Source organism: Pinus tabuliformis, chromosome 4_2, assembly GCF_031772625.1.
Source record: "Pinus tabuliformis cultivar Carrire ecotype Pingquan chromosome 4_2, CPIR1, whole genome shotgun sequence".
Lineage (NCBI taxonomy): Eukaryota > Viridiplantae > Streptophyta > Pinopsida > Pinales > Pinaceae > Pinus > Pinus tabuliformis.
In genome coordinates, this window is record NC_142304.1 from 702520364 (window position 1) to 702547933 (window position 27570).

The 27570-nt window shown below is 40.5% G+C and overlaps 1 protein-coding gene across 2 annotated transcripts in view; it reads left to right on the plus strand.

The window, feature by feature from the left end:
* Positions 1-27570, plus strand: part of LOC149171438 (monothiol glutaredoxin-S15, mitochondrial-like) — a 115210-nt gene that overhangs the window by 78136 nt on the left and 9504 nt on the right. For both annotated transcript variants that reach the window (XM_089424084.1, XM_089424082.1), the window contains 2 exons: positions 13918-14058; positions 14252-14351. In XM_089424084.1, the coding sequence (XP_089280210.1) occupies positions 13918-14058; positions 14252-14351 (241 nt within the window). The remainder of the gene's footprint in view (positions 1-13917; positions 14059-14251; positions 14352-27570) is intronic.

Here is a 27570-nt window from a genome sequence, read left to right on the forward strand (position 1 = left end):
ATCTGTTTGAAGGACCGATGAACCCTACAATGATACGTTGTGATAACACCAATTGTATATGTTTGTCTGAAGATCCAGTGTTTCATGGAAAGACAAAGCATATAAACAACAAGTATCACTATATCCGAGAGCTAGTACAAAATGGTGTGCTGAAGCTACAATACATCTCCACTGATGAGCAGGTAGCTGATATATTGACGAAGTCACTTCCAAACAAGAAGCTTGTATATTTGAGGGACAAGCTTGGTTTGGTAGATGTATCCTCCCTAATTGAGAGGGAGAGATAGACACTACATTCTTGTCTTCACTTGGGAAGAAAGAATGGAGGATTGGGTAACCATCTGGCATTCGATACTCTTTGAGAATGTGGTAGGGCATTCAAGACAAGAGTAGTCGTGGACCAATATTATTTGAGGACTAGCTATCCAAGATAAGAATAGTCCAAAGGAAGGTCATACTCTGTGAACACCCGGTGGAGTATGAACCTTGTGAGACAATGATTATGGTGTCTATGAATCATTGGTCTCACCAACATTGTGCTTTGATCATGTGGATAGAGCTGTTAGTCAAGGCCTTGCTATGTAAACAATGTTGGTTGATATGATGCTAGATAGATGGGTTACCAATCCGACTCTTTTTATGAGATCTCTTCAGATGGATAATGACCATGTACCTCTTATGAATATCTCCCTAGTTAAGAGGGAGTGTTGAAGAATGTGTAACTAGGTTCGGTCTTCATAAGTATGAAATGTATTCTTGTAAATAATAAAATGAAAAGAAATTATTATTGGAGCATGGGTTTCATGCTCAAGTTCTTTTATTTTATAGGTCAAGAACCCATTGAGTGCTTCTAAGGTTTGTCCTAGGTTAAAGAGTCATTGTCATATATTGAAGACACTATGGGCACACTGTATCTTGTAAAGAAAAAAATATTTTGTCTTTAAAGTGTTGAAATACCTCCAAGATCAAGTTGGCCTAATGAGCTGTCAAGTTGGCCTACATGAAGAGCCATGTCTACCCCTTGGAAGAGCCTATATATAGAGAGGAATGCATCCTCCATTCTACACATTCACTAATCTCATTCTATGCGAAGAAGAGGAAGAGAAGAAGTCGAAGAAGAGGGTATGAAGAAGTCAAAGTGCTTGGGCTAGATCTCTCTCTCTTAAGAAGGTTGAAATTAGGGTTTCTGCGCTAGGACTATCTTTGGTTCGATCTTGGAAGAGGAAGAGAAGAAAAGGAAAGCGAAGGTCTCTTAAGGTGTCTTAGTAGCCCTAAGACTCAAGGAAAGGCAAATAAATGGAGGAGAAGGCTATTCGAGGGAGATCGAAGCCTCCAAGAGAAACAACAGCAGTTGCAACAATTGTCGTGAGCCAGAATTCCAGATCCACAATGGGAGGTCAAAGTCACTACAACTGGAGGCCGAGTTGATCTTGATCTTGGAGGTTATTTGTCTGAGTCACTAGGTCATGGTATTTGTCAATTGAAGAATCTATATGAAGAGAAGATTTACGGGTTTTCCCCTCAAGAGGAAATCTTTTGGCCCTGGCTTGCAGCCTATATATTGTGTCACTGTTTGTATTGTTTTGGTAATTGTTTGATGTATCACACATTGTAATAATAAGGAACAAAGCTAATAAATAAAAAGGTAACACAAACAATTATTAAGCGAAGAGAATTAACCTACTTACTGCCCTATTGAATTCTCAACAGGGAGGATCAGATTTGCTAGTTCCACGAATCCCTCGTGTTTGGACACGCTCGACCCACGAATTGGACATGTGTCTCTTGAGAATCATGTTCGACACGCGAGATTCGGGACACGTGGGAGGGAGGACGAATCCAATTTCTTAGACTTACTCATATTGCTACTGCTACTACTCAACTGCTACAACTATTGCAATAATGAGTCTGATCTCTTCAGATCCCGAAGCACTAGCTTCCATAGGGCTTCTCCCTCTGAAGCCAGTCTCCCTCTAAGTCTCGATCTCCCTGTGGGAAATCTCTTTGTTCCCTCCTGGCAACTCGCATTGTCCTTCTGCACTGGAAACTGGACTATGTAGCTCTGCATTGGGAATCTTTTGACTGGAATGCACCTACATACTGCAATTGGGAAATTCGCACTGCCCGTGTCACTGCAACTAGTTTTGCTACTCTCTCGAGTACTCACTGCAACTAGTTATAATGTTATCATTTGAATAACTGACTGCACCTGCTGACACTGAGCCTGCTACTATGATACTGTGGGTCCCTGTAGCAAAGGTGATGGCCCCGCTTCAATAATCTGGATCTGGTTTGACTGATCTCCTTGTTGCAACTGCATTGGACCCTGCCCATCTGGCACAATGGAGTCTCATACTCTTCCTCCACCTAGATCTGGTGCCCCACTATCTCCTTTTGAGCCTTTTCCCTTATTGGGATCGTGCCCACTATCTCCTTTTGAGCCTTTTCCCTTATTGGGATCGTGCCCACTATTTCCTTTTGAGCCTTTTCCCTTATTGGGATCTTTCTTTGCTTTGCAACTCGCACATCCAACGGCACCTGTCTATGACAATTGGAAATCGATTTGTTGCCCAGATCTGCGTTTTGGCTAACTCGTACAACCTTCTTTGGTAATATTGTACATCCATCTCTAAAAAGCTGCAAAATCCATGAAACTCAAATAAACTGGGAAAATAAATAGGAATCTCCTCCTCTCTAGCTTGGCTACTTGCTCTGCCATTCGCACTCCTTTTCAAAATGTGTAGTTCTGCCTGTTTGTTTTGCCTCTGCAACTGGAAATTTCAGATTTCCTTAAAGATTGAAAATGGAAATCCTTTGAGAAAAATCTCTCAGTGTGTGCAATTACTTTTCCACCCGACGTTGATTCTGCTACTGCAAAATTACGACAAAAACAACTGCGCCAAGATCAAGAATTTGTTCTGCGAAAATACTGATTTGCTTCAACGAAAGTGCTTCTCGGCTTCACCACTGCTTGCTGGAACTGCTACTAGGCTCCACGAATTTTTCCAGCCACCTGCAACAGAAAATCTTCCTTTCTGCCCAATAGTTCGAACTGCCTGACCAACCTCTGCGCAAATCTAGAGAAATTATTCTACTGCTCCCTATGAACTACGAATTTCTCGCCATTCGTCTCTGAGCCTCTTATTTGTCAAACTCGCTTTGATACCATGTGAAATTTTCCTTAATTCGCTGCAACTGGAATTAATTCTTCTAACTGATAAATTATGCAGTTTATTTTGTTATGACAAAATATTGAATTAATCACTGTAAAAATTTCTGTTTTCCCACCCCGGTTTTCAGTTTCTCCTTATTTCTCCCATGTAGTTAAATGCCCATTCCCATAACCATACATTTAACAGACTGAAAAAATAAATATTGCTGAAAACACAAATTCTGGAAATTTTTCAGAATGCTGGAAATTGCAGAATTAAAAATCAGCAATTAAAAACAGCCATTAAAACACATTAAAACACTGATATTTTTGGTCAACTTGACCCTGGAAAAACCCCCTACAACTCTTGGGGAAAACCAGTTTGAGAGCTCTTCTTTATTTCTGAAATTTGTCTTTTTACAGTGAGAATTATTCAGCAAAAATCAGCAAGCAAATTTACAACTTATCTCCTTTCCCGTGCCTCACAGCAATCTGGAAATTACAGCAAACAGGACAGCAATAAATGCTGTACGACCTCCGTTTTGTGTGCAGAAAAATCAGCAAACTGCTCCTCGATTTTTGTGCAAAAATCTGCCTTTCACTATGTGCTGAATTAGCTGTACAAATCTGCTCAACTGCTGCCTTGGAATGTGTGCCAAGCTGCTGTCTCCTTCTCCTTCCTGCTCAGAAATCTCTCTTGCTCTCTTGCTCTCCTTCTCCCAATCTGCTCATGAAAGAATGAATGACCTTTTCCTCCTTTTCCTCCTTTAATATAACTCCAAGTGACTTTTGGGTGATCCAAGTGACTTTTGGGTGATCTCTAAATCCAATGGCTGAAATAGATTTAGATCAATGGTTGAGATTAAACGCTCATTTAAATCTCACTTTCTATTTTTTAATTCACCCCACTTTAATAAAGACCCACTTAGTCATTTATTTCCAAAGTCACTTTTCCTTTCTAATTTTTCATTGACTTTATAAAAGTCACTTTAAAATTAGACTTAATAACTTTATCACTTCAAGTCACTTTTAAATTAGATTTAACTTTATAAAATTATAAAGTCACTTTAGGAGAAAAATTAAATTCTTTTGGACACTTTTCCCTAGGCCAAAGATCAAAGCCTAAGGGAACCACCTGTCCTCCGGTACCAAATTTCAACACTCCCTCTTACCGAGGAAGGTGTTCCTCACCACACCCATCTTGTCTCTGAAGTAGACATGCTTGCCCCGTGGTAAGGCTTTGGTAAGGATATCTGCAACCTGCTCATCAGTGGAAATATACTCAAGCTTCACAGCTCCCTTCTGAACATAGTCTCTGATGAAATGATATCTGATCCCGATATGCTTTGACCTGTCATGAAATACTGGATTCTCCGTGAGTTTAATGCAACTCTGATTATCACAGTAAATCACTGAAGGTCTCAACGGCTGACCAAATAAGCCAAACAACATCTTGCGAAGCCAGATAGCCTCACAACTAGCTAGACTGGCTGCCATATACTCTGCTTCCGCTGAACTCAGTGCTACTGACTGCTGCTTCCGGCTGAACCATGACACTACTGCTGAACCCAACCCAAAACAACACCCTGAAGTGCTCTTCCTATCAGAAGCACAACCTGCCCAATCAGAATCAGTGTATCCTGCCAATCTCACTCCATCTCCCTGCCTGTAGTCCAGACCATAATCCACTGTCCCCTGCAAGTACCGCAAAATGTGTTTTGCAGCCACCCAGTGAACCTTCCTAGGCTCACACATAAACTGACTCATCGTGTTGACTGCAAAACAGATATCTGGTCTAGTGTTGACCAAATACATCAAGGAACCAATCAGCTGCCTGTACAATGTGGGATCCACCAACTCGGAATCCGAAGCATGAAGCTTCTTCCAGTTGGTGATCATCGGTGTCGACATGGGTCTACAATCCTCCATGTGGAATCTGCTAAGGATGTCCACAATATACTTCCCCTGCCCCAGGAAGAAATGCCCCTCCTCCTGCCACACCTCCAAACCCAAAAAGTAATGCATCAAGCCGATGTCCTTCATCTCAAACTCCGCCGCAAGATCTCTCTTGCAGTGCTCTATGAGTCTCTCTGCACCTGTAATGATCAAGTCATCCACATACAGCACCAGAATGAGAGGCTCCTCACCAATCACAATAAAGTAAAGGTTCGGATCTGCCTCACTCTTTGTGAAACCCATCCCCTGCAAGTATGCATCTATCCTGGAGTACCAAGCTCTGGGAGCTTGCTTCAGGCCATAAAGGGCCTTCTTCAATCTGCACACATGGGACTCCTTCCCATGCACCTCAAAGCCCTGTGGCTGCTCAATGTACACCTCCTCCTGTATGAAGCCATTGAGAAATGCGGTCTTCACATCCATCTGGTGGATCTTCCAACCCATCTCTGCTGCTATCGATATAATGGAGCGGATCGAAGTATATCGAGCCACGGGAGCGAAGGTCTCCTCATAATCAACTCCCTCTACCTGGGAGAACCCTCTAGCCACAAACCTCGCTTTGAATTTCTCAATGCTGCCATCTGCAGCATGCTTTACCTTGTAAAGCCATCTAGAAGTAACCACGGATTTGCCCTCAGGCCTCGGCACCACCTCCCAAACATCATTCTTCATGATAGAAGAATACTCCTCCTGCATGGCCTCTCTCCAGACCTGCTGGCTAGCTGCCTCCTCATAGCTAGAAGGCTCAGAGTCAAGGATGCTGGTAACCATCGCCATATAACTACAAAACCTCTCAGGTGGTCTACTCTCTCTGACCGGCCTCTTCGGCTCAGCAACAGATGTGGCATCTCTCAAGGTGTCCTGAAGCCACTTGGGCTTCCTCTTCCCTGAGCGCACTTCTTCCACCGGAGAATGAAACTCCTCCTCCTCATCATCATCAGTAGCCTGAACTCCTGACTGTCTGTCTGCTGTCCTCCTGCCTGCACCTGAACCTGTAGAAGCTGAGGTACCGTGTGAACTGTCCATCAGTGGACTCCCTAGTGAACTGCTCTGCATGCTGCCCGGAGCACCACCCCTCTGGCTCGATGAGCCACTGCTCACTGATGGACCTGACATCCTCATAGATGTACCTCCGGATCCTCCTGATCCCTGCCCACTAGATCCTTGCGACTGACTCAACTGCTGCTGAGGGTCTGGCTGATCCAGATACTCTAACTCCCGTGACCTCCTAAAGGCCCTGTCCTCCTCGAACTTCACATCCCGTCTGACAACAACTCTCCTCTGTGCAGGAATGTAAATCCGAAAGGCCTTTGAGGTCTCACTGTAGCCCACAAAGATACCCTTCTCTGCGGTGGGCTCTAGTTTGGTCCTCTTCTCTTTGGGTATATAGGAGTATGTAATGCATCCAAAGATGTGAAGATGACCAATATCAGGCTTCTTCCCAGAGAAAGCCTCCTCCGGAGTCATGTGCCCCAAAGCACGATGCGGACTCCTGTTCTGCAAGTAAACAGCTGTGTTGCAGGCCTCTGCCCACAAGAACAATGGCAACCCCTGATCATGTATCATGGCTTTGGCAGCCTCTATGATGGATCTGTTCTTCCTCTCCGCAACCCCGTTCTGCTGGGGGTTGTAAGGAACAATGAACTCCCTCCTAATGCCTGCCTCCGCACAATAGTCAACAAACTCTCCAAGGGTGTACTCTCCTCCATTGTCCGACCTCAAGGACTTGATCTTTCGACCTGTCTGAGTCTCCACAAGAGCTCTGAACTCCTGAAACCGCTTGAAGACCTCACTCTTGGTCTTCAAAAAATAAATCCAGGTCCTCCTGGAGTGATCATCAATGAATAAAACATAGTACTCATATCCACTCAAGGAAACATGAGACATCCGACCGCTCACATCGGAATGAATCAAATCAAGTATCCCCGTCGCTCTGCTGTCACTGCTGGGAAAAGGGGATTTGGCAAACTTGCCCATCGCACAACCTCTGCAAGTATCAAAGTGATCAGTACTGAAATCTGGCACACCTGTAGTGATCTCCCGCAATGTCCTCAAGGCTCCATGATACATATGTCCCATCCTGCGGTGCCAAATCTCACACAGCTCAGAATTGCTAGCTCTGCTGTCGGTACTACTGCTCAATGCCAAAAGGGGCTGAAATGCAAACTTGTACACCTTTGCATGGCGTACACCTATCACTCTAGCTGAATCAGCTGGAGCGCCCCTGGGATACATCAACACTTGTCCTCCCCTGAACAGTACCTCATATCCTCTGTCCTCCAAAGTTGAGACGGATATGAGGTTCTTCCTCATCCCTGGCACATAAAGAACCTCTGACACTTTCAAGGGAGGTTTGGACTCCCTCTGAAATGTCACTGTCCCCACCCCGACTGCTCTAACAACTCTGTCATCACCGAGTACTACCTCAATATCAATACCACTCTCTGAAAGCTCTGAGAAGTACTCACGGACTCCTGTCATGTGACGTGAAGCCCCACTGTCCACATACCAGATACCTGTAGATGCTCCGCTAATCGAGGGAAAAGCATGCTCCCTCTGAACCTGTTTGGCAGGTGATCCTGCACTAGAGGACTCACATGTAGTGAACGCAAACTCTCGGTCAAAACGACCAGCAAAGTCCTCAATCTCTGCTGAAGCTGCCACGTCCTGGTTCTTCCCCTTCTTCTTCTTCTTCTCCGGACACACAACTGCATAGTGTCCCATCTTTTGACAATTCCAACACTTCACCTTGGAATAGTCCTTCTGTGTGTTCCCCTGTTTACCTTTACCTTTGCCTTTGCCTCCACCACCGCTTGTGGAAACCTGCTTCTTCCCTTTGCCTTTCTTGCCTCCTGCCACCAGTGCTACGTCCTCATCCTGCTCAACTGGCTTGGCTGCCCCAAGTTGCCCTTTCCTGATCTCTGTCTGAATACAATCATCCCAAAACCTCTCCCATGTGGGAAGGGTCTCACGTGCACAAACCCCATCAGCAAAGTTCAACCATGAACGGGGGAGGCCATTCACTGCAATCCGCACCAACTCAGTGGGTGGAATGGCCTCTCCAATCGCTGCCAACTCATCTCTCACATTAGTAATCTTTGTGAGATATCCAGCTGCACTATCATTACCCATCTTAATGTTCTTTAGCTTCTCCTTCAAGACCATCTTCCGGTTCTCATTAGTACTCTGGTAGAGATTGGACAATGCTGTCCACATCTCATGGGCATTGCTCTTTCCTCTCACATGAGGAATGCAATGGTCTTTGATTCCGTCTAGAATCAGCCTCTTACCCTTATTGTTCTTCTTTTTATACTCAGCCAACTGAGTAACATCAGTGGGCACAACAACAGGGTTCTGTGCGGTATGCACCATGATATCCCAGACTTCTGCCTCCTCAAAGATACTCTGCATTCTCTCCTTCCAAACGCTGTAATTTGTATGCCCATCCAACCTATCCTCCACCCTCAATCCCAATGACATCCTGCTGTCCTAAAACTGAAAAATAGCACTGTTGTAGTAAAGATAAAACTGCTGTTTATGAAAAAATCAGCTTGCTGGAATTTTCTGAGTGAAAAATCAGCAACTGCAATTTTTCCTTTTGCTGTCCCAAACTGCCCTTCAGCACTCAAGCTCTGATACCATGTAAAAATTTCTGTTTTCCCACCCCGGTTTTCAGTTTCTCCTTATTTCTCCCATGTAGTTAAATGCCCATTCCCATAACCATACATTTAACAGACTGAAAAAATAAATATTGCTGAAAACACAAATTCTGGAAATTTTTCAGAATGCTGGAAATTGCAGAATTAAAAATCAGCAATTAAAAACAGCCATTAAAACACATTAAAACACTGATATTTTTGGTCAACTTGACCCTGGAAAAACCCCCTACAACTCTTGGGGAAAACCAGTTTGAGAGCTCTTCTTTATTTCTGAAATTTGTCTTTTTACAGTGAGAATTATTCAGCAAAAATCAGCAAGCAAATTTACAACTTATCTCCTTTCCCGTGCCTCACAGCAATCTGGAAATTACAGCAAACAGGACAGCAATAAATGCTGTACGACCTCCGTTTTGTGTGCAGAAAAATCAGCAAACTGCTCCTCGATTTTTGTGCAAAAATCTGCCTTTCACTATGTGCTGAATTAGCTGTACAAATCTGCTCAACTGCTGCCTTGGAATGTGTGCCAAGCTGCTGTCTCCTTCTCCTTCCTGCTCAGAAATCTCTCTTGCTCTCTTGCTCTCCTTCTCCCAATCTGCTCATGAAAGAATGAATGACCTTTTCCTCCTTTTCCTCCTTTAATATAACTCCAAGTGACTTTTGGGTGATCCAAGTGACTTTTGGGTGATCTCTAAATCCAATGGCTGAAATAGATTTAGATCAATGGTTGAGATTAAACGCTCATTTAAATCTCACTTTCTATTTTTTAATTCACCCCACTTTAATAAAGACCCACTTAGTCATTTATTTCCAAAGTCACTTTTCCTTTCTAATTTTTCATTGACTTTATAAAAGTCACTTTAAAATTAGACTTAATAACTTTATCACTTCAAGTCACTTTTAAATTAGATTTAACTTTATAAAATTATAAAGTCACTTTAGGAGAAAAATTAAATTCTTTTGGACACTTTTCCCTAGGCCAAAGATCAAAGCCTAAGGGAACCACCTGTCCTCCGGTACCAAATTTCAACAATCACACTGCAATTCTTCACAAATAAAGTGCTGCAGAAATAAACTGGAAACTGAGAAAATGCTAGCACACACAAGAAAAATTTGACACAGTTATTTTTGGACAACTATCCCTGGAAAAACCTAATGCAATAAAACCAATGCAACAGATGAGGGTTTTATTATTATGAAACATTGAAATTCTGAGTACAATCTATGGATGCCTGATTGGATATCCAATCAGCAAAATAATATGGTCAAAATATCTGTGTGGCAAATATCTCAACACCACACTTGACCCAACTCTGAAAACTTGCAAAACTAGTTGCTTGTACAACCTTTGCAATGCTTATGTAGGATCTACTCACTATGCCCTGGAACTGCTAGAAATATGACGTCCTGGTTGACTTTTCCTTTGAAGTGACTCGCTTGGCCTCTTGGAAATTTTCCGGGCAAACCACACTTGAATCACCCTTCTCCTCAGCAAAATCGATCTCCCTCTGAAGCTATCTGTGCAGGCTCTGCACAACCTCTCTGGGAAATGCGACAACTCTCCAGAATTGGAAAGCTTCCTCTGAAATCACTATCTCTACCCCTCTGGGTCCCTTTTGTCTCAAACTCTCTTTCTTTGCTCGATCTCTGAAGTTGGATAGCTCGATCTGCCAAGGAACTCACACTATTGGCTTCTCTCTCTTGTGTCTATCTCCAACCCCATTGACTTCCTCTTATAATCTCTTGTTGGCTCTTCAATGGCCATGATTAAGTCCTCATCAATGGCTAAGATCATCTCTGAGTTGGTCCATGTGTGTTTCTAGAGAAATCTCACCTTTTAAAATAAATTCCCATTAATTAATCGATTTCCGTATGTTAGACTTAGGCATTTTTAATTATCCATCAATTAATTTAATTGAGTTGTCTCTAGGTGGAATTGCCGGAAACGATTTCTGGGTTATGGAGAACTCATGTGTTTTAGCCTCTCCACAAAGTTTGAGACTAGAACACCAGTCTGATGGTACAAAAATCAACAAAAAAAAAATCCAAGGGACACACCCCTTCATAGGCTGGGCCGACTTGACTTTCTTGGGCCAACTTGTCACCTCAAAAATTATTTTTTTCATAATTCTTTTAGGCTGACTTGAAAACCTTTTAGCCATACGGGGATAACTCCCGATGCTACACAAAAATCAACAAGTGTTAGGTTATTATGATCAATTGTAGGACACAATTAATATAGGCACATGATGTGTCAAGCTAGGAAGTTGAAATGAAATGATATTTGAATCTTTAAAAGGATATGTACCCCTACAAGGATGAATGAGCCTTCAAAACAGTAAAGTCTATTATTCTTATCATCCCTGTCTCTTTTCTGTGTGTGCATCCTCTAATATTTATGAGCTGTAATCTATTATATACTTGGAGGGAGGTTTAACTAAAAGCTACAGTATATCTTTACTTGGGACTGGATTCTAGACCTTGTATTAGAAATGTGGTTCAAGTAGTAGCTCCTTTGTGTCCTTGGGTGGGTGTTTTTTTACTTATGAAATCCCTTCATGGCTAATCTTACGACTTGTGTCACAACTCATAAAGCAAATCCTTTAGGAGGTTGATGCATATGACCTTTTGTTCGAGGGCATTGTCTCCAACCCTAATGTTATTGGAGTCAATGAGTTTTGCGGTAAGTTGGTCATAATGCACACCTCCTGTTTGGGTGAGGGTGAGGTTTATGGCTGCCAGTTTGGTCCAATAACTGCACAATCTTTTCCAAATATTTCCATAGAGTAATAGGAAGGTTGGAAGACTCTTGCTAGACATGATAGTATAAGTTTCCTGGCTTAATGTAAAATCATCTACCACAGAAAATATGACAATTAAGCATTTGAGACTTCCAAGGGTTGTTGGAGAGTGTTTCTCATGTATACAATGGAAAACCAGAACAAAATATAACCTTTGGTTACGCTACAGATGGTGACTACTTGTTAGCTTTACACTTCCTAATTCTCAATATATAGGAACATCTGTTGTTTCAGGTAGTGCGGAACTTGAGAAATACCCTATTAACATAGAGACACTTTGTTGACAGAATTATTGTTATAATTTCTCCATCAATTAATAGTGATTATAAACTACTCAAAAAGTTGGTCGACCTTGTAGAATACCTCTGGTAATAACCAACTTTCTTTGGCCCCATGCCCACAACCTCCATTTGCTAACTGCAAATATTAGAGTGAGGAGTTGGTCACCACCATTTTAAGGGCAAGTCACTTGGTTGGATTGGAACTTCCTTTTGGCTAGGAAATCTGCAATTTTAGTTAATTTCTTTCAGTTTTGATTAACACTAAATGTTTCAAAAACGGGCTTATGAAATAGTGGTCATGTCCAATGTGCCCATAAAGGCAAGAGTTACTTTGGTGTTTCTAACTGACATAGATATTAACAATGAACATGGACTCACCAAAGATTTTAGCTATTTTAATGCCTGATTCTAGGCAAATTTTAAGACCTTTGATAATGGCTTTAAATTGCTACATCGTCAGGAGCCTTCCCTCAGTCTAGTTTATAAAATATGATGAATCTGTTGAGAAATCTAGGGCTTTCAATAGGGTTTAATTATTAAATGATTTCTCTTCAATTTTGACATTTACTTGTGATATATATATAAATATATACACTTCATTACCATTATCGTTATGTTCTATTCATCATCAAAGTAATGCCAAACAAGAAGATCACAAATGCAACAATAGAGACATCAGAGATAGGCTCCAAGCCAGGGAAAAACCCCTCAATAGGGGAAAACCCAGAGAACTTCCCCTTCTTATAGAATTTCTTTCAACAAAGACTTCCTAGACCAAGACACAAGACCACTCACCAAGTTGTCACTGTCTCTGCAAAATTTAGAACCTGTGGAAACCCTAGTTTCTTCAGAAAACTCGCACGTGTGAACCTGTCAAGAGAGGTGACTGTCCAGAACGAAAGTCTTTCTTCTTTCTGCATTCTCGCCTTCCTTAGGGACCCTCGCATTATTTTCTTGAGCTGCAGATGAATAGATAGGTGTATGCCAAGATGTGTATCTCATGGAGGTCGAGTTCCTCCCTTTTTATAGCCTTTTGAATGGGTGCTCATGCCTTTTCTAGGCCGACTTGGTGGGCTGGCTGACCTGACATTTTGGGAGCTTCTAGACAAAACTTTTATAAAATAATATTTTTCTTTTCTTGATACGTGATCCCTCCAAGGGATTTTACGTCATGACTTTGACCTTGACTCTATACAAAACCCTAGAGCACACAATGGGTGCTTTGACCTAGGACAAGTAATCATGGGCAAGAAACCCATTTACAAATAAATTAATTTTCTTTTACAAAATATTTTTCTTTCTCCTTTTTCTTTGATAAGTACAATGATTAGATCAAGTCATTATACAAATACAATTATGAAGACCGAAACTAGTTACAACTTTCAACAGAATCTTCATTCACAATTGCTTCATTGCAACCTCCATCAAATTTAGGCACATAATCTGTGACAACAGTCTACAGGCTTGGCTCTGGCTTAAAGTGTCCTGGTTATCTGTCTTTTCAAGCGTATTCATTACACAATTTCAGATGTAATAGGTTGAACTAATAATTATTGTCCAAGTTGGTATGAACTGCAGAAGTTTGAGCAGCAGAAAATGGAAAATGACACTTTGAATTGTTGAACACAAGGCATGTCAGCAGTAACCACTGAGATAAGATACACAACAGTTAGCATAGATGTGTAATACTATATGATATTGGAACTTTGCTTTAGTTGTTGGGGCTAAAACATGCCTAGTGGTAAGTTGATTTGTGCTGAAATATTTTATGTATTAAGAAACTTGGTTAGTAGGAGTTTTGCCAGAATTAAGAAAGTACTAATTTCTAAGTGAAAAAAACAGAAATAGGGAAATGGTCCTGAAAGATGAAGGGCTATATTTTTGAACTTAATAGTAGATCATTTCACCTTAATTGCTGGGATGCTTTTGTGAATCTAAGATATTGTAGAAAAGGCAAATAAGATAATGAAAAAAATTGTTATTAGTCAAAATATATTGAAGGTTCAATGTGTTTTATTTACAGTTTATTTTTCAAGTCTTCCTGTTTACTTTTGGACTTTCTATGGAAAAAGACAGGAGCCAGGGTATTGTATGGGTTGAGTGGACAAAAGAGGTTCTCAACTATTGGAGAAGATCCTGACACTCATAGTGATTTCAAAGCTGTAAATAAGGCCCCGAAGGATGTTCCCTCAGCACGTGAGTTGGTGGAGAAGGTCTGAGCTTTCATTGCATATTATCCTGTTCATGAAGTTCTCTGTGTTTTGTGATGTTTCATATTGAAGTTTTGAAGTGTGGATTATAGCTATGAAAGAAATTTAAATATGGATTATAGCTAGGCAACCAATTTAATAAATATAGTTGAAAACGGAGTCTACTTATTTTATGAGTCAAAATATTTTGATGCAGGATATTGAACAAAATCGTATAATGCTATATATGAAAGGAGTTCCATCTGCTCCTCGCTGTGGCTTCAGTGCCTTAGCTGTCAAAGTGCTGCAAGAATATGGTAGATGGCATCTCTTCACTAAAGTTTGCTACATTTTACGTATTTATCATTTCATGACTTGTAATTGCTCTAGTGCTACTCATATCTTTCTCATCATTAGGTCAAGATTGACCTCACAACAAAATATATTCGAAATATGGTTATTATATTCTGTTAATAAGCAATATGTACATTGAGTATATTACCCACAAGGGGTGTGGTGTGTGTGTGTGTGTGTTGGCAGAAAAGGTTAACAACATAGTGTTGCATGGGAGTAATAAGTAAAAATCCCAGTGAACTTCTATGCTCTCAATCACCTGCTTTGAGTTTGCCAAGCTTTAGTTTGATAAAAATTCGACATCCTAAATTTTGGTGATAAAATTTGGCATTAAAGTTGACAACTTCTAAATTTATATTTTTTAAAACATATAATAAGATTAACTAATATAACAAAAATTCATAAAGATAAATAAAATAAATATGATTTTGAAAAATATAATGGAGTTCGCGGACTGCTCTAGGGTTTGTTCTTTTTGCAAACTTATGATAGACACTGTGGCGGATAATGAGATTGCGATACACATGGGAGGTGGGTCAATTTTCACAGATGATGAGCCCTTCCCTTTCCACGACGATGGACGAATTTTGTTTTGGGCTCGGTTTTCTGGGGAATGATCGACCCCTTGCAGTAGATTTCCCTCAACCTCCGCAGACGTGCACATGCTCAGACCCTCAAAATCTTCCTATGCTTGGGCTCATGATGATACTGAACCCTTGGAATAGAGACGAAACATGAGCTCCAAAGACCTTTCCTTCGATAGGGGTTTGTCAAATTTGGGGTGTTTGTGGCAGGTATGCCCAACTGGGTTGGTGTCAGTATCCTGTTTTCCTTCGGTTATGGGTTCTTGCGTTTGCCCTGCTTTGTCGATTTTGGGGTCCGCGGAAATGATGATGCCTGCGCACAGATGTGGTTCGTTCTCTCAATGGAATGCCCTCCGCTCACCCAACTATGCTCTGGACGAAAGATAGACAAAACAAAATAAGGAAAATTTTCAGATCTTTATAAAAAATATTATTGGGAAGTCCTCTCTTTTTTGGTTTGGGGACTTGGACTTGGTGGAAATTTGAAACAACCCATCGAGAACAATTTCAGCATCTTTGCAATTTCTTAATGCTTGTTTTTCAAAGGGAAGACACTATAGGATTCCACCAAGATGAAGTACTACGACTTCTCGAGGAATTCTACCATTAGTTTGAATTTGAGGTTGTGTGGTGGAGCTCCAGGTACCAGAAACCCTAGTGGATCTGCCTCTTTTAAGGATGCAGTGCAAGGAAAGACTCCTAACCCTGCAGATCAGCTCCAAGACAACCTAAAACCCTACATCATAGAACAAATGGATCAAGCACCAGCCATGGAGGAAAATATGTCAGAGGTAAACTCTCTTTTTACTGCTCTTCAATCCAAGGCTATTGTTAATTTTTAATGTACCTTGGACAAGTGGTTTCTCATGGGTTAGTCTCTACCTAGGGAAAAATGTCCAAAATAATTGTTGTCCTAAGTGTGACTTTATAAAGTGAAAGTGATTTTTTAAGTGGTAAAGTCAATGTTAAATTATAAAGTGAAAAGTGACTTTATACATAACGTACATTGTGGGTACTTTATTTAATGGGTGAGTTAGAAAATAGAAAGTGAGAATTAAATGCACATTTATTCTCATCCCTTGATCTAAATGAATCTGAGTGATTAGATCTTAGGGTTGCCCAAAAGTCATTTAGGGAAACAAAAGGGGGAAAAGAAAAGAGAGATTGCATTCATTCTTCATGAGCAGATTGGAGAAAGGAGGCTGAGAGCTGGAGAAAAGTTCTGAAGGAGAAATTTGTTGCAGCAAGCTGAAGGAGTGATTTCTGGGCAAAGCTAGGCATGGAAATCAAGGCATAGAAGACAGCATAAGGTACAGTACGAACAACATTTAATGTTGTGAGCTGCACGCCGTTTGAGAGAAGTTTTTGAGATTTTTTTTTGAAAAATCCGTACGGAATCCGTACAGTATTGTCCGTACAGTCTGTATCCATACAGTACATATTTTCAGCTTCAAGTGGGCATGGAAATTGAGGCAAAGTGGGCACGGTTTTCAAGGAGTTTTGGGTTGAAGAGATAAGTTGTATTTTTCTGTTTTGTTTTCTCTGCAAATGTATTTTTCTTGAACTTGAAAGATAAATAAATTTGAAGAGCTCTCTAACAGGTTTTCCCCGGAGAAAATTGAAGGGGTTTTGCCTGGGTCTAAGTTGACCAAAAATCTGTGTGTATTTTTATGTGTGTTGCTGGTCTGTTTATGTCCATGTTTATTTTCAGCGTGTGTTGACAGTCCCATGTATTTTAATCTGAAAATTTCATTTCCAGAATTCTATATGTTGAATGTATGTTTATGGGAAAGGGCATTTAACTGAATGGGAGTGATAAGGTGAAATTAAAACCGGGTTGGGATTGCGGGCAAATTTTTAGTCATTAAATGTCAACATGGTATTAGAGCTACAAGATGAAAATTGCAGTTTGAACAACAGACAATAGTTTGGGGGAGCAAACAGTGTTTTGGACAACGAACTAAATTTTTAAACAACAAACTTAGTTTGGACAGCAAACTGATATTTTGGGATAACAAGGTGAAATTTCACACAGATTGAACTTTTGGGATAGTAAGGTGTGCTGGAAAGTTCATTTCTCCATTTTTCTTGGTTTTGTAAATTTTGGACAGCAGTGATGGCCATGTTCTTAAGGATAGAGGACAAACTAGATGGGATATCCAACTATACCATTTGGAAGGACAAAATTCAGATAGTGTTTGAGAAGGCAACAATTTGGGACATAGTGCGACAAGTGGTTGTACCTCCTACAACTGTAGATGAACTTGCTGAATTCACAAAAAATACTGCAAAGGAAAAAAGGATTTTGATGGACAGTCTGAAGGATCATGTGGTTCCTCAGGTGAGAGGAAACACATATGCATATCAAATGTGGTCAGCTTGAACAACTCTCTATTAGAGTACCAATGAGAGCAGGAAGATGGTACTCAAAGAACAATTGAAGAACATCAGGATAACAAAGGCTGAAAGTGTAGTTCATTATCTTGGCAGGGTCAAATAGGTACGTGATGATTTGAATGCTATTTGTGAGGCAGTTACACCCACAGAGTTAGTCAGGATAGCTGTAGCGGGACTTCCTAAGTCTTGGGAGGTCTTTGGAGAATCTTCCCAATTGGGACAGATTCTAGGATGATTGTGTGCAACATAAGATACAGAACACTGGTAGTGGTGGGGTGAAGATAACAGATGAGGAGGATGTAGCCTTGACAACCAGGGGGAAGAACAAAGGGAAGGCCAAGAAAGGGTCCTCATCAGATGGGGCTAAGGGAAAGGAGAATAAGAAGAAGAAAGATATGGATATGTCCAAAGTCAAAAGTTGGGCATGTCAAAAGATGGGACACTATGCTGCTACATGTCTTGAGAGGAAGAACACGTGGAAGAAGGGTACTACAGCTTCAACAGAGGTGGAGCAATTTGCTTCACAATTTGACAAGGACTTTGCATTTAGTACTTCTACATCTAGTAGGAGTACATCATCCAATGTGTGGTACATAGACAACGGAGCTTCTCGCCATATGACAGGTGCACGGGAGTTTTTTTTAGAGCTCGTAGAGAGGGCACTTGATATTGAGATTGTACTAGGAGATGACCACAATGTGAGAGTTGTTGGTGTGGGGACTGTGACCTTTGAAAGGGAATCTTTGCCTCCTTTGAAGGTCATTGATGTTTCGTATGTTCCGGGGATGAAGAAGAACTTGATTTCAGTGTCTGCTATGGAGGAGAAGGGGTTTGGCGTCACTTTCTCAAGAGGGAAAGTATTGATACATCTTAGGGGAGCTTCCATCACTTCGGCCAAAGTGATTGGAGTCCGCTTTGGGAAACTATACAAGTTCAATTTTCAGCCGGCAGGAGCATTAGTGAGTAGCACATTTGGTAGCACTCACACTAGTACCACCAACAGTAGAGACTTGTGCGAGTTATGGCACCAGAGGATGGTGCATATGCATAATGGAACTTTGAGAGTACTGAGGGAGATCACTACTGGAGTTCCTGATTTCAGTGTTGAGCATTATGAGGTCTGCAGAGGGTGTGCTTTGGGCAAGTACACCAAGTTACCATTCCCAACAAACAACAACAGATCTATAGGTATACTAGACTTGATTCATACTGATGTTAGTGGTCGTGTGTCTCATGTGTTTTTTGGTGGTTATGAGTATTATGTTATATTCATTGATGACTACTCTAGGAGGGCTTTTAGATATTTCCGGAAGACCAAGGGTGAGGTCTTTAGTTGCTTTAAAGAGTTCAAAGCTCTTGTGGAAAAGCAAATAGGTAGGAAGATTCGGGTCTTCAGGTCAGACAATGGTGGTGAGTACACCCATGGTGGGTTTACTGACTTCTGTGCACAAGAGGGCATTAGGAGAGAGTTCACGGTTCCTTACAACCCCCAACAAAATGGGGTGTCTGAAAGGAAGAACAAAGCTATTGTTGGCATTTATAGAGCGATGATTCATGATCAGGGGTTGCCTTTGTTTTTGTGGGTTGCGACTTGCAATACTGTTGTTTATCTTCAGAACAGGAGTCTTCACAGAGTATTGGGGAATATGACTCTGAACGAGGCTTTCACCAGAGAGAAGCCTCATGTGGGACATCTTCGTATCTTTGGATATCTCACATATTCTTATATCCCCAAAGAGTAGAGGACGAAGCTGGAACCCATGGCAGAGAAGGGTATCTTTATGGGTTACAGTGAGACTTCGAAGGCCTATCGGATCTTCATTCCTTCTAAACGGAGAGTGGTGATTAGGAGGGATGTGAAGTTCGAGGAGGAGAGGGCCTATCGGAGATCACGGGAGTATGATGAGAGTGAGTCACAAACTTCTCCTTAGCAGGGAGGTTAGGTACATGGAGTAGGACCTCAGGGTTTTGGATCCACTGGTACAGGAGGTACTTCAGAGTCAGTGACATCTGGGGCACCAGTGGCGAGTTCATCGAGCACTTTTTTAGGGAGTTCCACTGGTATAGAGTTCACATGGCACTTCAGCTGACACAGGCACAAGTTCTTCGAGGACAGGTGTTGGTATAGGCACACCAGGGTCAGTTGGCAGACCTTCAGGTTCATCAGATTGGGGGGCAAAGGATGAGGTTTCCTATGGGGAAGCTTCTTCAGGGAAGAAGAGACCCAAGTGGCTTCAAGACATCTTGAAGGAAGCGACGTCCGTTGGTCCTCTGAAGAGGGTGAATAGGGAGAGTGTACCACCTGAGCGGTTTTGCAGTTATGTAGCCAAGGCTACCAGCATTGTTGACTCTGAGCCTACTAGCTATGAGGAGGCTGCTAGCCATGAGGTATGGAGAGAGGCTATGGTGGAGGAGTATGCTTCTATCATTAAGAACAATGTCTGGGAAGTGGTGCCTAGGCCTGAGGGTAAGTCGGTTGTGAATTCCAGGTGGCTCTACAAGATCAAACATGTTGCGGATGGCAGCATTGAGAAGTTCAAGGCAAGGTTTGTGGCTAGAGGGTTCTCACAGATAGAGGGAGTTGACTATGATGAGACCTTCACTCCCGTAGCTCGGTACAGTTCTATCCGGTTGCTTATGTCTATTACTGCAGAAATGGGTTGGTAGATCCATCAAATGGATGTGAAGACCGCATTTCTCAACGGAGTTATAGAGGAGAAGGTGTATGTTGAGTAGCCATAGGGCTTTGAGGTACTTGGGTAGGAGACCCATGTATGTCGGTTGAGGCGAGCACTCCACTAACTTAAGCAAGCATCGAGAGCTTGTTATTCGAGGATTGATACTTGCAACAAATGGGTTTAACGAAGAGTGATGCAGATCCGAACCTATACTACATTGTTGTAGGGGATGATTCACTCATTCTTGTGCTGTATGTTGATGACTTGTTCATTACTGGGGCAGAGAGACTGATTAGTGGTTGCAAGGAGGATCTTGCTATGGAGTTCGAGACAAATGACATCGGGATGATGCATTACTTTTTGGGGCTTGAGGTGTGGCAGGAAGAGGGGCATATCTTTCTGGGGCAGGGGCAGTATGTCTGCACCTATGATCACACCTATGATCACCAACTAGAAGCAACTTCATGCTTTAGATTCTAGTTTGGTGGATCCCACATTGTATAGGCAACTTATTGGGTCCTTGATGTATTTGGTCAACACTAGGCCAAATATATGCTTTGTATTGAACACTTCTAGCTAGTTCATGGTTGAGCCTAGGAGGGTGCACTGGGTAGCTACAAAGCACATTCTCCGCTACGTGTAGGTGACTGTTGATTATGGTATGGACTATAGGTGAGGAGATGGAGTGAGGTTGGCAGGTTACACAGATTCAGATTAGGCAAGGTGTGCTTTTGACAGGAAAAACACTTTAGGGTGTTGCTTTGGATTGGGTTCGACAGTTGTGTCGTGGTTCAGTCGAAAGCAAAAGTCAATTGCTTTGAGCTCTTTTGAGGCTGAGTATATGGCTACTAGCCAGGCTAGTTGTGAGGCCATTTGGCTTCACAAGTTGTTGTATGGCCTATTTGATTAGGAGTTGAGACTGACGGTTATTCACTGTGATAATCAGAGTTGCATTAAACTCACGAAGAATCCGGTTATTCACTGTGATAATCAGAGTTGCATTAAACTCACGAAGAATCCAGTGTTTCATGTCTGGTCAAAACACATTACATTAGATATCATTTCATCAGGGACTATGTTCAGAAGGGGGTAGTGAAGCTGGAGTATATATCAACAGATGAGCAGGTGGCTGTTGTTCTCACGAAGTCCTTGCCAAGAGGTAAGCATGTCCATTTCAGGGACAAGATGGGTGTAGTGAGAGACACTTTCCTCGGTAAGGGAGAGTGCTGATTTTTAATGTACCTTGGACAAGTGATTTCCCATGGGTTAGTCTCTACCTAGTGAAAAGTGTCCAAGATAATTCTTTTCCTAAGTGTGACTTTATAAATTGAAAGTGACTTTATAAGTGGTAAAGTCAATGTTAAATTATAAAGTGAAAAGTGACTTTATACATAAAGTACAATGTGGGTACTTTATTTAATGGGTGAGTTAAAAAATAGAAAGTGAGAATTAAATACACATTTATTCTCATCCCTTGATCTAAATGAATCTGAGCCATTAGATCTTAGGGTTGCCCAAAAGTCATTTAGGGAAACAAAAGGGGGAAAAGAAAAGAGAGACTGAATTCATTCTTTATGAGCAGATTGGAGAAAGGAGACTGAGAGCTGGAAAAAAGTTCTGAAGGAGAAATTTGTTGCAACAAGTTGAAGGAGTGATTTATGGGCAAAGCTGGGCATGGAAATCAAGGCATAGAAGACAACAAAAGGTACAGTACAAATAACATTTAATGTTGTGAGCTGCATGCCATTCGAGAGAAGTTTTTGAGATTTTTTTTGAAAAATCCTTACAATCCATACAAAGGTACGGAAATCCGTACAATTTGTACGGAAATCTGTACTGTACAGTCCGTATAGTATGTATCCGTACAGTACATATTTTTAGCTTCAATTGGGCATGGAAATCGAGGCAAAGTGGGCACGATTTTCAAGGAGTTTTGGGCTGAAGAGATAAGTTGTATTTTGTTGTTTTATTTTTGCCTGCAAATGTATTTTTCCTGAACTTGAAAGATAAATAAATTTGAAGAGCTCTCTAACAGGTTTTCCCTCGAGAATATTGAAGGGGTTTTGCCTGGGACTAAGTTGACCAAAAATCTGTGTATTTTTATGTGTGTGTGATTGGCCTATTTATGTCCATATTTATTTTTAGCATGTGTTGATAGCAATGTTTTAAGACTCCCACTCTGACTCCGACTCAGCCGAGGATCGACTCCGACTCTGACTCCGAAACGGTAATGACTCGGCCGGCTTGATTTCAATGACTCGGTCGTTGTAAAAAATACATTAAATATTTTTTTTTTATAAAAAAACATAATTTTAAAGATTTTAAACATAATTTGAAAGATTTTCATTCATGTTTCCAAACACACATCATTATAATATAGATGGAAGACAACATATGATCAAAGTAGGCTCATGAACCAATCCATTATATCAAAATGGTACCCAATGGCAATACATAGTCAATTGTCATACATGATTGAAGACTCAAAACAAAAAACACATAACCAAGGAGGCTAGAAATGGCATCTACAACAAAAGTAAACTGTGACGGTGACCAGACTTCAGTACTAGTACTACAGTACTACTGGCTAGTAGCTACTGTCAGAGGAGCCAAGATCATGTCGATCAATCTCTGGTTCATCATCATCAGAGTCAGACAGGGGGCCCCATGGCTCCTCATCATCATCATCCCCAACTGCAACTGTAGAAGTGGTACCACTAGCAGGCTGTGCAACTGCAGTAGATGCAAGCTGAGATAGAGTAGATATGCGGCTGCGCTTCTGTCGTGGCTGAGTAGAGGAAGCACCTACAACTGGAGTCCTTGCTGGCTGTGAGACTGAGGTTGGTGGATTGGGATCTGCATTCAACTGAACAGGCTGAAGTTGAACAACATGTTCAAGTTCAACTGATGTCCCCAGATCTAAATCTATGTCAAGATCCTCATCAGGATCAAACTCTGCTGGACAACTCTCCACTACCCAATCTGATGTTGGATCAATGTCTTCCAACACAATGGGATCTGAATCAGGTCTTTTGTTCAGCAAATGGTTTCGTCTGAGCCGAAGGTTGTATTGGACATAAACTAGATCATTTAACCGTTTTTGATCCAAACGGTTTCTCTTCTTTGTGTGAATCCTCCCAAAGACAGTCCAATTGCGCTCACACCCAGATGCACTGCAAGTTTGACTCAAATACGAATTGCAAACCTTTGCAATTCAGGACAATGGCCACCAAAGGCCTCCCACCATTATGCTGCAAAAAACATAGGAGTGTAATGAGTTAGCTCAACAAAATTACAAATTATATCTAACTTTCAAATTATAAACGATTTAACAAACTTTAAAAAAAAAGTAAAACTATTAAGAATTTGAAAATTGAAATTTTTGTTTACCTGGCTCATCTGCTTCTCTTGCAATCTTTGCTAGGTTCTTCCCAAAGGTACCTGCTGCATTGCTGAAGATATTGGCCTGTCGGTGTATCTCCAGCTGATCAGATTCCAATGGGATCATGCGTTCAATGCAATCAACCAGTCCATCTCTGACCTCCCCCCTCAAAGCTCCTGACTCCTTAGCTTTATAATGATACCGTGGGTTCAAAAAATACCCAGCTGCATGTATAGGGCGATGGAGTTGATTGTTCCATCTTTCATCAATGATTGCCCAAATGGCCCATACTTTGCCACTCTATCCTTGTATACCGTCTTTTTTTGCTCCTTTGCTTGATCCATAGCCTCATAAATGAAGCCCATAGCCAACCTTTCCCCATCCACCAACCGCAACACCTTAACTAGTGGCTCAGCAAGCTTCACAATCTCTGCTGCCTTTCTCCAAAAAGTTTCTTCATCCTTTTCAATTCTTTGCCTTCTGGTTTGTTAGCCCAATTCTTTGATTCCATTCATCACTGGAAAACATCTTTTGCAAGTTTCTATGTTGGGAAAGCATAGATTGCAATGTCAAAAAATGTGTAGCAAATCTAGTGATGGCAGGCCTAATAATATCCTTGCCCCCAGTGTGTTTCCTCATGAGGCTCAAAACCAATGTATGATTGTAGATAAATTTTGTTATGCTTTTGGCATGATCTATAGTGTTTTTGACCCAATATAATTTTCCAATATCCTCAAGCATGAGGTCTATGCAATGTGCAGTGCATGGGGTCCAAAAGATGGTCTTGTGTTTTTCCTCTAACAGTTTACCAGCAAGAACATAGTTAGAGGCATTATCTGTGATGATTTGAACAACATTAGCCACCCCCACCTCCTCAACAACCTGATCCAATAGCTGAAACAACAAGTGGCCATCTTTTATCTTATTAGATGCATCAACTGATTTTAAAAACATGGTTCCCTGTGGGCAGAAGGCAAGAAAGTTTATGATGGTACGGTTTCTTTGATTAGTCCATCCATTTGACATGATGGTACACCCTGTTCTTGCCCATGAGTCCTTGAACTCTTGCAAATACTCATTAATGGATTGAATTTCTTTCTGCAAACGAACCCCCCTTAGCTCATGCATAGTAGGGCCTTTGAAGCCTTTTCCAGCAGCATGTATGGCATCAAACATAGGCTCATAATATGGTGAACGAGCAGCATTAAAGGGGATATCAGCATCATACCACCATCTAGCTATGTAATCACAAGCAGTCTCCCTCAATTCTTTCTTCCAATGGTCATCTAAAGTGGGCTGCATTTGAGTTTTACTAACTTCAGGACCATGTGCATCTGATGGAGAGGAGGGAGTGAAATAACTTTTGATAGTCACATCACCCTTTTTCATTGACATTCTACCCTTTCCCTTATCTTGAACAGAACCAAAAGAGGGAGGAACATATCGGAAAGGGTTGGATGCCTCAGTATTATCAAACAACTTCAACATCTTGAAGATTATTTACCTGCAAAACTTTAATGACAAGTACAACCAAATACAAATATATAGAAGCATGAATATCAAAATCATGTCATTACAATGGAAGCATCAAAACATTCAAGCTTTAGACATCAAATATCTAAACTTAGTTAGGTTCATAATTAGCAAGGGTCATATCTTTTATATTCTAGACTTCAACTTCTTGCTAGGGTTTTGTCATAAACCCTAGACTCCATCTTTGAGACACAAAGTGTTAGATATCAGCGATTCAATCAAATAACAATCATCTAAAGGTTCAACAATATGCTTTTGGAATTACATGTTAGACTCTACTAGGGTTTGTTGCAAACCCTAGATCAAAATAAATGATATCGAAAACAATATCATTATATCCTAGAATATCAATCTCTACTAGGGTTTTGTCACAAACCCTAGATTTCACAAACTAAAACATGAGCATCAACAATTAAGTTAACATACTTGTGCATATATATATATATATATATCTAGGATGCATTTCATATCAGTATCTAATAGGTAAACCCAAGACACAAAACATTGATACATCAAAGTTAGATATACAACAATTTTATTTAGACTAGGGTTTCAATCCTACATACGAATATACACCTAGGGTTTCATTCCTAGGATCTTACTATAAAGGTTTTGTTCATGAACCCTAAATCACCGAACCCAAAAAATCTAGGATTTCATTTAGGCATTAACAACAAACACTAACTTATCAAAACCTTAAAGATATATGGTTTCGATATGGACAATAACAAGAAGTCCCTAAAAGACTAGGATTTTTGCTAAAACAATATCAAAACCCTACACACCAAAAGAATAAGATTTATAGACTTTTATCAACAACCCCCAAGTAGATTAGGGTTTCATTATTTAACATTGACACAACCTTAGCAACAAGAGGCTAGGGTTTTAAAATGAACCCTAAAGGTTAGGGTTTCACAAGAATGATCAAATGATAGCGTAACGAAGGTAGGTTGAATCTAATGATTAATCACCCTAACAAGAATCTTTAAGATTCAAAATCCTAGACATAACGATGTCAATAATGTAAAACAAATTTCAAAAGAGAATGAACATAACTTTTTCTATGAAGAGAACCTTGTAACAAAACTTGTAGTTTAAGACATACCTTGAAATGTGCTTTAAAAACCTTATAGGGCATCAATTCTTGAAAGGCTTTCTTTGCAACATAACTCTTTCCATGCTCTAAGTCTATCCCATGAAGTCTCCTCCATAACCTTTGTGTATTTTGCAATCTTTCCTACCAAGGAAAATACAAAGAAAAGGTTATTAGTATATAATACAAACAAACCCTGATATGAGAGGGAAATCAAACATAAAGGAGGAAACAAATAATAAGATACTTATCTTTTGGTAAAATGGTGAAGGCTCCCTCTTAATCCAATCCTTTGAGGGATACTTACACTTTAGATAATCCAAAGATGCTCTAACAAGATATATTAGACCTACAAATTCTAGAAATCAAAACATAAAAGAAAACATTGTAAAACTTAAGATGGAAGGATATGCCAGGGATAGTATTCCCTAAGAGTCTTTGGCAAATAGATCTTTGATATTTGATTCTTCAGTCTTATTTCTCTTAGGTGGAGCTTCATTTGCAACATTCGCATGTTCTCTTTCTCACTTCTTATTCATTGGATCTTCAAGACAATGACTTTTGTAATGACCCATCTTATGACAATCGTAGAATTCAATCTTGGATAGGTCAATTTTCTTCCTTGGTCCTTTGAACTTCTTGAAGGTTCCCTTCTTCTTATGATGAGCAGAATAAGCATTAGATGTGTTGTCTTCTTCATCCTCCTTCTTGTTGTTTACTAATGATATTCGGGCTTCTTCTTGACTACATGCATTCCACATTTGTTTGAAGGTTGGAGTATCTTTCCAACTGCTAATCCCTGATGCAAAAATAATCCAATATTTTGGTAGACCTAGAAGAGCAGCAATTATGAGTTCTTTTTCTAGTACAACCTCATCTATTGCTTGGAGTTCATCTCTTATTCTAGATATCCTTACAAAATATGATGACATAATATCGTCTCTTGTCATCCTTATTGTCCTTAGTTCATTCTTGAGGCTAGCTATCTGACCAATGTTCTTGATGGTGAATAACTTGGAGAGGGCTTCATACATTGCTTTTGCAGATTCTATATTAGATATCTAAGGGATGAGATTGTCCTTCACTCCATCTACAATCAAATTCATGGCCAAGATTTAGGTATCTCTGAACTTATTCTTTCCTGCATCATCTGTAGGTTTCTTGACTTTCCTTGAACAAGATCCAAAACTTTGTGCCTAGCGAGGATAAGATCTATCCTCTTTTTCCATGCCTTGTAGTTGGAGGCTCTTTCTAACGTGTTTTCTCACTTCATTGTAGTTGACATAGTTCCTATAGACAGTAGTCTCCTTCTATAGTCCTTTTCCTGAATGACTCTTTTGATCCTATTTTCTTCAATAGATCTTCAAGTTGCAATTTTCTTCCTTCTTCACCTTAGCTTTGATACCATGTTAGAAAATCGGAAAGGCAAAAAGGTTTTTTTATGTTGATAATTACTTTTTATATATGTGTTCTTATTAACTTTCTTATGTTCTTCTTTTATCTTTGTTTCATCAA